The sequence below is a fragment of the Delphinapterus leucas genome, chromosome 12 (assembly GCF_059928025.1).
Source record: "Delphinapterus leucas isolate spDelLeu-1000000601 "Yukka" chromosome 12, BTC_Dleu_Yukka2, whole genome shotgun sequence".
NCBI lineage: Eukaryota > Metazoa > Chordata > Mammalia > Artiodactyla > Monodontidae > Delphinapterus > Delphinapterus leucas.
In genome coordinates, this window is record NC_143140.1 from 40,608,031 (window position 1) to 40,621,349 (window position 13,319).

Below are 13,319 nucleotides of genomic sequence, written 5' to 3' on the forward strand. Positions count from 1 at the left end.
AGCAGAGAGAACTGAAAAGGTGTACAAGTACAAAGAAGAATTCAATTTGGGAATTAAGGGATATGAGATATCTATGAATGACTAAGTGGTGCTGACAAGTGCTGCTGGAGATGTGTGCCCAAGACTTACTTGGAGAGGTCTGGGTCAGATATATAAATTTTGGAGTCATCAGCATAAAGATGTTATTGAATTTGATGTGTATGGGTAAGATCATTTAGGGATGTATTTTAAGAAAAGAAGGGGAGAGGGGCCATAACCAAGTCTTAAGAGTCATCGACATTTAGAATAAGGTAGAAAAGAAACAACAACAAAGTGTCCTGAGAAGCAGGTTATTGGAACAAGTACATATACTTTGAAATTAATTCTATATAAGGAGACAGATTGCTTATTAAGGGGAGAGAAAATGGCTCAGTTAATTAGGTCTTGGAGCAAGTGAAAGGTGATGGGGATGTGCTTTGTATCTTTCTTTTTGTCCCTCCAGATTCATTCTTTACTCTTCTTCACTCTCTCAGGAGGGTGACCTGTGCGAATCACATTAATAGACTGCTGTACCCTCTGACTTTTGATTGGTTTTGACTAATGGGAAGCCCCAGAAGGAGATCAAAGGGAGGGAAGACAGCAAGGTCACGGTTTCTGTCCTCATGGGTCCCTCCTGTAGTTGCCTTATACTGCTTATATTTCTCAACTGAATATCACTATTCTGCTCAAAGTGGCATCCTGTGTTGGGACCCTGACTGATAAAAGGATCAGGACGTAAGTGTAGAGATTGGTCCAATAAGCACAGGGCCAATTCCTCCATAGCAGTAGACAAAGGAAAGAGAAAATGAGCACAGATAAATGGCTCTGGTGGGTTTTGTGGTCTGAAGGTAAAGGTATCCCATGTGATTGCTTTTAATTTCTTGCTGAGGTAATTAACTGAGTATTAGAGTGGGAAGCTGTAAGTATAAAGAAAAATGGATAAAATGTTCATCTCATAGAGTTGGAAATGGATACTACCATAAAATGTTTAAGGATATTAATTTTAGGTGTAAACAATTAGCAGTGTTCCACTCTTCAGGAGTAGGCATGGGAAAGACAAAAAGTTGTTTCCGTAAGGCATGGTTTTGTAAAGCCGAATACCCAAGCACAAGACGGGCAAAGGGCATGAGAATGCCTGTAGTATAGAAATTATACTAGTGGACCAAGGGATGTCGGGCTGACAGTGAAGTGAGGAAGGGGTTGATATGATAGATAATGGGAAAATGTGGAGGTTACTGTGTTAGAGGTCTTTATGGAACTGAAGAATTGTAGGCATGGGTGTGATTGCACTATGAGTTGGATTAATGGGCTGTTAGAAATCCTGATTCAGAGGTATATCATTTTCTGAGACATACAGAGTGCAGTTTTGATCATGGGGGAGAGGGAGGCTAAATGAGAGAAGGATTTGGCAATGAGGAGGTAAAAGGATTGAGTGTGACCATGCTGATCCAAATGGATTTTGAATACAATAGAGAAGGTTGATAAGATTTGGAAGAGAGAAAAATTGTCATCCAGTTGCTAAAAATTTGAAAAATAAAGGCTTCTCTTCATACTTATCCCACAGATCTTCGTAAATCTTCTGATTCAAATTTCATTGGATAACAGCAATTGTAAAGAGAGAGCCTGGTGTAGGAGGGTGGCATGAACCTCAGAGAAGCAAAGATTATCTCAGGAGGCAGGGGAAGAAATGGTCTGGGGCCACAATGAGGGGCAAGGGAAGGCACCAAATGTGCTTCTGTCCCTGAGGGGTGTGGGGGTGACACTGAAGAGAGTCTCTGGGACAGGATATAGTTCAGTAAGGCAGGAATGAAAGGGACATTCCAAAAATTGCATGAAGATGTGGAACAAGGTGCTGACCTTTGAGCAGGACTTCTTTCCCACAGTGGAACATCAGAAGAGCAGGAAACTGATCAAGCTAGAGTGTGCATGAAATAGTAGGGTCAGGCCAGGTCAAAGGATATGGGAAGAAAGATGGAATTAGCCTTGTTTCTGAGATGAGTATGGGCGAGCTGACACATTGCTGTTTGTCCAAAACTCCTTTAGGTATTATGGCCCTCATGAGATGACTGTTGTTCTCCCGGGGCTGGGAAGAGGGTGATTGCATTGCTAGATGGACTGGCATGGCAGCCTCCTAAGCTTTTTCACTTTGCATTGTCTTTCTCTAAGAGAGAAGCTTCCAGAGGTTTTGCCCATTGTCAAATAGTAAGTAGTAGAGCCAGTTGCACCCTGGTTTAGTTACAGGACAATCTGTCACACCATGCTTCACCCACTCCCAATAAAATATGCTAATACATGGATTCTCTTAGCCCTTAGTTAAACATATAATCTTTAATAGGGCCTTGCAGAGCCTTACAAGCAAGGTTCCTCACTTGGCTCTTCATCCTTACCTTGTTCAACTAGCTCCCTCACATACTGTATGTGACTTCAATCATATTGATGGCTGTTGTCCTCGTCCCTAGGCGCTCTAGTATCATATTGATCTCAGGCTTTTTATTGCTGTGGCCTCTAGTATCATATTGATCTCAGGCTTTTTATTGCTGTGGCCTTGTCCTGACATGCTCTTCTTTCAGATTTTCAAATGGCTAGACTCCTTCTCATCTTTTAGGTTCTAGTGCATGTTTCATCTCCTCAGAAAAGGTTTCCAGACATATTACTCAATTCTGTCTTATCTTCTCTTATCTTGCCAAGTACCTTGATGTCATTCAATATCTTACTGCCCTAGTTTATGTTTTTATACAATTTATCAGCATCAGAAGTAATGTGTTCTGGTCGTTTAGGCATTTATTATTGTTCTCTTCCCCTATATCATGAACTTCATTTCTCAGGGATTTCTCATTTATATAGAGGAGGGCTGGCTCATAGTAGGCTCCATAAAATCTTGTTGGATGAATGCATAAGCACTTGATAAACATTAGTTTCTTCTATATTCTAAAGTAAGCTACTACTTTTTCTCTTATAATTATAGTAGTTGTAATTTTCATGGTTCTTAGAACAAAATGTGATCATGTATATAAAAGTCCCTAATTCAGTTCTAAGCACATGATAGGCAATTAGGTAATGACTTTTTTTCATTCTTTTATCAATAAACCTCACTGAAACAGCACACCAGAAATTAATTATATGGTATAATTCAAATTGGGGTATTGTGATCATAGTGAAATTATGTCTTAGTGTTATACATTGTATAGTATATATCTTATTATATATTATTTATTATATGTGATATAAGATGTGGTATAAGATATATATCATTTTTATTATATAGTTGTGGCGAAGTTATATTTAAATATTCTCTTGTGAGACCCAGGTATTCCCAAAGTAATCTGCCTTCTTAGTGTTTCAAACTATATTAATTAAAATTGGAAGAAAATAAAATTGACTGTTCTAAATTAAAGTGAAATTTTCTATCTTGTAAGAAACTTATAATTGTGATAGTAAGTTTCATGATTAACTGACACTTCCTACCTTCATGTTCGCTGTTTCCAGGAAGAACCCTATGTCCTGTTTAAGAAGTCTGACAAACCTCTTTATGGAAATGATCGATTTGAGGGCTATTGCATTGACCTCCTCAGAGAGCTATCTACAATCCTTGGCTTTACATATGAAATTAGACTTGTGGAGGATGGGAAATATGGAGCCCAGGATGATGCCAATGGACAATGGAATGGAATGGTCCGTGAACTAATTGATCATGTAAGTCCCTTTTCTCATTATTTATTAACTTTGGAAGATTTCTAATAGATTTACTTTTTTTTTTTTTTTTTTTTGATGGTCAGGGGTTAATAATGTCAGAGAACAGTAATGTATTTTAAGTGGTTATTTTTTTCAATAATGTTATTAAAAGTATATATTATTTTTGACAAATATACAGGATGTAAGGGATGTATATAGTTCTATTAGAAACAGATGTCTGTCTTAAATTAACTAGTAGTTAGTGATTTAATATCTTGAAGTATTTGGTCCTAATTTATAAAATGGAATGTGTTTTTTTTTTATTTAACATCTTTATTGCAGTATAATTTAATTGCTTTACAATGTTGTATTAGTTTCTGCTGTACAGCAAAGTGAATCAGCTATACGTATACATATATCCCCATATCCCATCCCTCTTGCATCTCTCTCCCACCCTCCTATCCCACCCCTCTAAGTGGTCACAAAGCACCACTGCTGCTGCTTCCTACTAGCTATCTATTTTACATTTGGTAGTGTATATATGTCAGTGCTACTCTCTCACTTTGTACCAGCTTACCCTTCCCCCTCCCCGTGTCCTCAAGTCCATTCTCTATATAAGCGTCTTTATTCCTGTCCTGCCCCTGGGTTTGTCAGAACCATTTTTTTTTTTTTTTTGTAGATTCCATATATATGTGTTAGCATGCAGTATTTGTTTTTCTCTTTCTGACTTACTTCACTCTGTATGACAGACTCTAGGTCCATCCACCTACTACAAGTAACTCAGTTTTGTTTCATTTCTTTTTATAACTAATATTCCATTTGATTTATGTGCCACATCTTCTTTATCCATTCATCTGTAGATGGACACTTAGGTTGCTTCCATGTCCTGGCTATTGTAAATAGTGCTGCAATGAATATTGTGGTACATGACTCTTTGAATTATGGTTTTCTCAGGGTATATGCCCAGTGGTGGGATTGCTGGGTCATATTATAGCTCTATTTTTAGTATTTTAAGGAACCTCCATACTGTTCTCCATAGTGGCTGTATCAATTTCCATTCCCCACAACAGTGCAAGAGGGTTCCCTTTTCTCCACAACCTCTCCAGCATTTATTGTTTGTAGATTTTTTGATGATGGCCATTCTGACCGGTGTGAGGTGATACCACAATGCAGTATTGATTTGCATTTCTCTAATGATTAGTGTTGTTGAGCATCCTTTCATGTGTGTGTTGGCAATCTGTATATCTTCTTTGGAGAAATGTCTATTAAGGTCTTCTGCCCATTTTTGGATTGGGTTGTTCGTTTTTTAAATATCAAGCTGCATGAGCTGTTTATATATTTTGGAGATTAATCCTTGGTCCGTTGCAAATATTTTCTCCCATTCTGAGGGTTGTCTTTTGGTCTTGTTTATGGTTTCCTTTGCTGTGCAAAAGCTTTGAAGTTTCATTAGGTCCCATTTGTTTATTTTTGTTTTTAGTTCCATTACTCTAGGAGGTGGATCAAAAAAGATCTTGCTGTGATTTATGTCAAAGAGTGTTCTTCCTATGTTCTCCTCTAAGAGTTTTATACTGTCCGGTCTTACATTTAAGTCTCGAATGCATTTTGAGTTTATTTTTGTGTATGGTGTTAGGGAGTGTTCTAATTTCATTCTTTTACATGTAGCTGTCCAGTTTTCCCAGCACCACTTATTGAAGAGACTGTCTTTTCTCCATTGTATATCCTTGCCTCCTTTGTCATAGATTAGCTGGTCATAAGTGTGTGGGTTAACCTCTGCGCTTTCTATCTTGTTCCATTGATCTATGTTTCTGTTTTTGTGCCAGTACCGTATTGTCTTGATTACTGTAGCTTTGTAGTATAGTCTGAAGTCAGGGAGTCTGATTCCTCCAGCTCCATTTTTTTCCCTCAAGACTGCTTTGGCTATTCGGGGTCTTTTGTGTCTCCATACAAATTTTAAGATTTTTTTGTTCTAGTTCCGTAAAAAATGCCATTGGTAATTTGATAGGGATTGCATTGAATCTGTAGATTGCTTTGGGTAGTATAGTCATTTTCATAATATTGATTCTTCCAATCCAAGAACATGGTATATCTCTGCATCTTTTGGTATCATCTTTAATTTCTCTCATCAGTGTCTTATAGTTTTATGCATACAGGTCTTTTGTCTCCCTAGGTAGCTTTATTCCTAGGTATTTTATTCTTTTTGTTGCAGTGGTAAATGGGAATGTTTCCTTAATTTCTCTTTCAGATTTTTCCTCATTAGTGTATAGGAATGCAAGAGATTTCTGTGCATTAATTTTATATCCTGCAACTTTACCAAATTCATTGATTAGCTCTAGTAGTTTTCTGGTGGCATCTTTAGGATTCTCTATGTATAGTATCATATCATCTGCAAACAGTGACAGTTTTACTTCTTCTTTTCCAATTTGTATTCCTTTTATTTCTTTTTCTTCTCTGATTGCCGTGGCTAGGACTTCCAAAACTATGTTGAATAACAGTGGTGAGAGTGGACATCCTTGTCTTGTTCCTGATCTTAGAGGAAATGCTTTCAGTTTTTCGCCATTGAGAATGATGTTTGCTGTGGGTTTGTCATATATGGCCTTTATTATGTTGAGGTAGGTTCCCTCTATGCCCACTTTCTGGAGAGTTTTTATCATAAATGGGTGTTGAATTTTGTCAAAAGCTTTTTCTGCATCTATTGAGATGATCATATGGTGTTTATTCTTCAGTTTGTTAATATGGTGTATCACGTTGATTGATTTACGTATATTGAAGAATCCTTGCATCCCTGGGATAAATCCCACTTGATCATGGTGTATGATCCTTTTAATGTATTGTTGGATTCTGTTTGCTAGTATTTTGTTGAGGATTTTTGCATCTATATTCATCAGTGATATTGGTCTTTAATTTTCTTTTTTTGTAGTATCTTTGTCTGGTTTTGGTATCAGGGTGATGGTGGTCTCATAGAATGAGTTTGGGAGTGTTCCTTTCTCTATAATTTTTTGGAAGAGTTTGAGAAGGATCAGTTTTATCTCTTCTCTAAATGTTTGATACAATTCACCTGTGAAGCCATCTGGTCCTGGATTTTGGTTTGTTGGAAGATTTTTTTTTTTTTTTTTTTGCAGTATGCGGGCCTCTCACTGTTGTGGCCTCTCCCGTTGCAGAGCACAGGCTCTGGACGCGCAGGCTTAGTGGCCATGGCTCACGGGCCCAGCCGCTCCACAGCATGTGGGATCTTCCCAGACCAGGGCATGAACCCGTGTCCCCTGCATCAGCAGGCGGACTCTCAACCACTGTGCCACCAGGGAAGATTTTTAATCACAGTTTCAATTTCATTACTTGTGATTGGTCTGTTCATATTTTCTATATCTTCCTGGTTCAGTCTTGGAAAGTTATACCTTTCTAAGAATTTGTCCATTTCTTCCAGGTTGTCCATTTTATTGGCATAGAGTTGCTTGTGGTAGTCTCTTACGATACTTTGTATTTCTGCGGTGTCTGTTATAACTTCTCCTTTTTCATTTCTAATTTTACTGATTTGAGTCCTCTCCCTCTTTTTCTTGATGAGTCTGGCCAATGGTTTATCAATTTTGTTTATCTTCTCAAAGAACCAGCTTTTAGTTTTATTGATCTTTGCTATTGTTTTCTTTGTTTCTATTTCAGTTATTTCTGCTCTGATCTTTATGATTTCTTTCCTTCTGCTAACTTTGGTTTTGTTTGTTCTTCTTTGTCTAGTTCTTTTAGGTGTAAGGTTAGATTGTTTATTTGAGATTTTTCTTGCTTGTTGAGGCAGGCTTGTATAGCTATAAACTTCCCTCTTAGAACTGCTTTTGCTGCATCCCATAGGTTTTGGATCGTGGTGTTTTCATTGTCATTTGTCTCTAGGTATTTTTTGATTTCCTCTTTGATTTCTTCAGTGATCTCTTGGTTATTTAGTAAGGTAGTGTTTAGCCTCCATGTGTTTGTGTTTTTTACATTTTTTTCCCCTGTAATTCATTTCTAATCTCATAGCATTGTGGTCAGAAAAGATGCTTGATATGATTTCAGTTTTCTTAAATTTACTGAGGCTTGATTTGTGACCCAAGATGTGATCTTCTTAAATAATTCTGAAAGCTTTCCAATTCTCTCCATCTCCACAGTCACATGGATTAAGTTCCCAATATGAGAATCTTCCCCTTTTAATCTGTTATCTAACGATATCATTCAACTAAAGTCCTGTTTCAGGAAGAGAAATCTGATCATGCCCCTCTTTTGCATAAAGTCTTTCAATAGTTTTCATTGTCCTAAGGATATAGGACCAACTGTATAATATATTTACAAGCCCTTCTACATTTGGTTATTGTTTCTCTCCTATGGAAATCTTTCTGACCCTTCAAATAGACTCTCAGACCTTCTCCACCCTGCTTTCTCTGTTGGGAGGTTCCCTTACATAGAGTAAAGCAACAGGGCTTCCCAGTCAGTGTTCCAAGGAAGAGAGGAGAGTAAGGTTAGAATATTTATTTTCCTCCTCATTCCCTGAGATGTCGTCTTGAGCTGGCTTGTGCCCCATCACTGAATGTCACAGTTTCTCATAATGGTGCCTGCTCTACACAAATGTCTCTCCTGCTCTCAGTTCCAGTTTACACCCTACATAGCTTTGTTTAATTCTGTTCTTAGGGGTGGTTAACGCTTAGCTGCTAATAGCCTTGGGTTCCTGCACCATCCCTTAAAATTTCCATTCACCAATGGTTCTCAAAGTATATTCCATAGACCTGCAGCATCAGTATCACTTTCAAACTTGTTAGAAATGCAAATTTTCAGGTCCTACTCTAGACCTACCAGGTCTGAAACTCTGCAGTGAAACCTGGCAATCTCTATTTTAACAAGGCTTACTGATGAGATTCTGATGTTCCCTGAAGTTTGAGAATAATAAGTCCTTTTGTGAGTAAACCCTGCTCAGGTATCTTCCTTTGAGTGTGCACCTGTTTTCTGTTGAGACCCTGACTGGTGAAGCTTTTTATATTTTCGCTTATCCTGCTCTCTCCAGCCACATCCAGGTGGGCTTTATTCAGTCTTGTTCTCCTTTGCCTCCCGTCTAGTTTTCTGTCCCCAGCACTCTAAACCCCAGTCCAGCTCACCTCGTCTAAATTGCTTTTGCTTAGTTTCAAAAACACTTCCCCAGTGAGGCTTCCCCTTCCCACCACAGGAAGCCCACCTGCTCTGAGTTTCCACATCGTTCTTATTACATAACACCATCACACTTTATTTTAATTACCAGCTTAATATCTACTCTATTTACTTGCATCTAAGTAGTATAATAGTTATAATATCAAGCAAGGCTATTTCAGTTGCACGTGTAAGAAACACGGCTAAATATAGCTTACACAAACATATTTTTTTAGAAGCCCCACATTACAAAAAACATCCAACAGTGATTTTCACTTCAAGTACATTGGATCCAGGGTCTTAAAGTAGGCCATTGTGTGCATTGGCCTCTCTTTCACTGCCTTGTTATCTCTTGGCTTTGCTCTCTTTATAGATTTTATTCTTAAACACTTTCTTTCCACATGGTGACAAAGGAGGCTCAAGTTGGCACTAGGCCAACAGCTTTCAACTAGGGGCAATTTTTTCTCCAGGAGACATTTGGCAATGTTGGGAGACGTTTTTGTTGTCACAGCTGAAGGAGGTGGGAGAGATGTTGCTACTGCCATCAAGGGGTAGAGGCTAGAGATGCTAGTCTCTAAATAATGCACAAGATAGCCCCTCACAACAAAAAATTACTTGCCTCAAATATCAATAGTGTTGAAGTTGAGAAACTCTAATCTAGGTTTATCTGTTTCTTAGAGTCCTCCTTCTGAAAGAGATAGTGGTCTCCTTTTGCCAAAGTGTCAGCAAAATCTATTGCAGGGTGTTGGGGGGAGGTGGGAGGAGTGTTCGCTGGGCCAGCTTTGGACCATGTGCCAATCTGGGAACTAATCCATAAGGCTGGGGTAGAGGAGGTGGTTATTGGAATGGCCACACTTGGATCATATGTCGACATCTGGAACTGTGGGACAGAATCGGCCACATCTGAATTATGGTACTTATAATTTTATGTGAACTTGGGGGCAGAGGCAAGCAATATTTATTTTAAACCAGCTATATGCCAATCCATTTTCTAGATGTTCTAGGTTTTACTTGGTTAAGTAGAAGGGGAATAACCATCAAGAGGCTGAATTTATTCAGGTGTTGTGATGGGGAAATATAATTAAAAATAAGATCTTCGTCCAATCCAGAAAACTTCTCCACAAAGCTAGAAGAAAAAGAAAATTTTATTATTGAATAAGCGTTACACTAGAATGTGATGTACACTATAGGCAATTTGCTAAGAGATTGCAAAGACAGAAGCATCACCCTTTTATGTAGCCAAGCAGACACAACGCATTACATACGTGTTCTCAAGATAAGCAATAACTAGTCCTCAAGAAATCTTGAAAGTACTATTTATCACACATAGTTCATATTAAACTTATTTGGTAATTGAGGTGACCATCTGTGTTAGATAATTGGCTTTATACAGTAGAAAAATAAACTTCTCATATCTTTATGACAGCAGGTAGATTTTAGGCACTTGCCCACCAAAGTTAGCTCCTACCCTCCCACAGAAATTTGGAGTTAGGGTGCACTCTTCCTTGGTGATTCCTTTTCAAAGACATACTTCCCAGGTCCTTGAGAAAGGCATCCTCTGGTGGGAAACCTGGCAAGAGGCTTAACTAACTTTTAAAGATTTATATACATTTCAAAAAGAGAGAGAGAGAAAGGACTTAAAATTATAAGTTTTCTTAAGTAAATGTTCTAAGAAAAGGGGAGGGGTCTCTGATTATTTTCAATAGAGGGAATTGAGTCTCATGTTTAATTTGTATTTGTCCTTACAGTTGCAAGTCTAATTATTTTAGTAATAACTGTTTTTACCACCTTCTTCTCTCTCCTTCCTTCTTGAGAGGACCCTCAAGAAGATCTCTCAAATTCATTTTAATCTAACCAGGGACAGTTATTGGTGGTACGATATGAAGATAGCACCTCAGAAAGTTATTAGGAGAAAGTGGCTCCCTGAGGCATTGCTAGTCCTTGGAAAATGACAAGCCTTTCCCCTAAAAACACCTTCCTCCCCCATCATTTCCACAACAGGGCTGCATAACATGTGTACTAGTAAGTACTTGGTGAGACAGTTGTGGGTTCAAGTCTTAATTCTTTTACTATGTAGCTTTATGCCTTGGGCACATTGCTTTAAACTCTTTAAGCCTTAGTTTTCTCAAAAATAAAATAATGTCATATTAATAATTAGGAATTATATATATATATACACATATGTTTCCTAATGCAGTGTCTGACAAATAATAGATAATCAACAAATGGAGACATAATAAGTTTGAACTAATAAGTTCAAAGTTTTTGTCTTCTTACTTATCCTATATTTCTACTATAGTGTTTATGAGTATTCTTGTTGAAGACTAAAAAGTATATTTAGACATTATTACAATGATAAAGATGTAGGGATTATAGTTGCTATTGATATTAATTTTATATTGAATTATAGTAAAATCAGTGTTAAGTTTTTTGTGTTTTTTTTTTACATCTTTATTGGAGTATAATTGCTTTACAATGGTGTGTTAGTTTCTGCTTTATAACAAAGTGAATCAGTTATACATATACATATGTTCCCGTATCTCTTCCCTCTTGCGTCTCCCTCCCTTCCACCCTCCCTATCCCACCCCTCCAGGCGGTGACATAGCACCCGAGCCGATATCCCTGTACCTTACGTTTGTTAGTGTGTATATGTCCATGCCTCTCTCTCGCCCTGTAACAAAAAATTTTTGTGAGCCATCAAACTGATTAAAATCTTTATCAGGACACTATTTTACTGTATCAGTTCACTGCATCCACAGTCTTCTGTATTAAGGTATATACACGGGAGCGTTCATTTGCTTCAAATATACTGAAAATAACTAGGAGACACAAATTAACAGGATTGCAGAAAGTGTTCAGCATTCAAGAATATTTATTGAAAGAATGACACAAATGGTCCACAGTGTGCCACAACAAATGTGAAACTCAAGCATCTTGCTCCTTAGAGAATATGTGACATATTTTCCAAATGCTTTTCTTATGTTGTCTTCCAGGGGCCTCAATGATAGTGTCTATTCATGCTCCAAGGAAAGAAATAAGGAGTGACATATTTTCCTCAGAAAATTAAAAGCATCGTAACTTTTTGTATAATATTTTATGAAATATTCGATCGAGTCTTTCACTCTTAAAAGCAAGCTTAGCTATTAAACCTGACATAGAAGTGATGAGTACACAGAAACTTGCTAATGCAGCCATTGTATTAAGTTGGACATACATTTACTTGTAGCTTTGGGCTATGCATTCCTTATGGCTAATAACTCATTTGTGGGCTCATGAGACAACTGTTTTTTGTTGTTCATAAATACAACTAAAGTCATTCATAAGCATGAGGGGAAACACCTAAGCTGCAGTAAGCTAGCAGCACATATTATTATGGGACTCCTTGAAGGAGACAAGGGCTGTTGCATTACTTTCCAGCCTTTGGTGATGTTTGCCTTGGCAGTGGAAAACCAGGAAGATTTATGCTTGTAAACATCCATACATAAGTTAATAAAGCAGGATGTCAAGTCTCTTTTTGTGCAGGCTAAAAATAGACCTCAGATCTGTCCCTACCTTCCAGTTTTACACCCACCAACCTAGTTCAGACACTTGCCACCTCATTATGTATTTATTATGTACCTCCTGCCTCTTCTTTAGGAATCCGCCTACACATTATAGTCATGTTCTTCTTTGATAACTACTGACTTCTCAAAGCTGTCCCACTCAAAGTATTGCAGAGATGCCAATAGATTGTACTATAAACTTTCAAGTACGCATGTTGACCTTTCATTTATTTCTCACTGTCCCCTGACACCTAGTGGCTCATGCAGTCCTTAAGCTCTTTCACCTTGTCACCTGTTTTTAAGTACACCTCAAGGATTCCATGTTGGGACCCTGCTTACCTAGGCTTTTCCTGGTCATTTCACACTTCTAAAGAGCCCACTTATATAAACACCTGTAGAACTCCTACTTCTGGTGCTTGATCACAGACACTCCTTGCTACTTGAAATCCTTTGTCCTTTCATCTCTCACACAGAATAAGCCCCAGCTGGAGGCAAATTTCCGAACGCCTTTAAGCCGGTGATCTGCAGGGGCTTCTCTGATCTAGTGTCCTAATGCTGATAAAATCTGTGAGGGAATACTGTGTACTTATACTCCTCAGATCTACAGTTACTTCTTAACTGCAAATTTGGGAATTTGGGTGCTTTCTATCTACCTATGCTGTGTAGCCTTGGGAAAGCTACTTATTCTGTTTTAAGGTCAGTTTTATCACATGTACCGGGGGAATAATGATACTCACTCATAGAATGATGGTGTGGATTGAATGTTAATATCTGAGAGTGGAGCAGCAGTGTAGCCATTTTTAACTTATTCACATACATCAGTGGCACAGCAGAGATGGGGGATGGATGGGGGCGACACAGGGAAGGGGAGAAGGATGACAACAGAGAGAAAGAACAAATTAAATGTCGTCGGACAGTGATGCTGAACCCACTATAGGTCTCATGCCTCAC

The 13,319-nt window shown here is 38.1% G+C and overlaps 1 protein-coding gene across 1 annotated transcript in view; it reads left to right on the plus strand.

The window, feature by feature from the left end:
- Positions 1-13,319, plus strand: part of LOC111164031 (glutamate receptor ionotropic, kainate 2) — a 195,836-nt gene that overhangs the window by 152,993 nt on the left and 29,524 nt on the right. Inside the window, exon 9 of the mRNA XM_089921662.1 lies at positions 3,505-3,711. Within this exon, the coding sequence (XP_089777788.1) occupies positions 3,505-3,711 (207 nt within the window). The remainder of the gene's footprint in view (positions 1-3,504; positions 3,712-13,319) is intronic.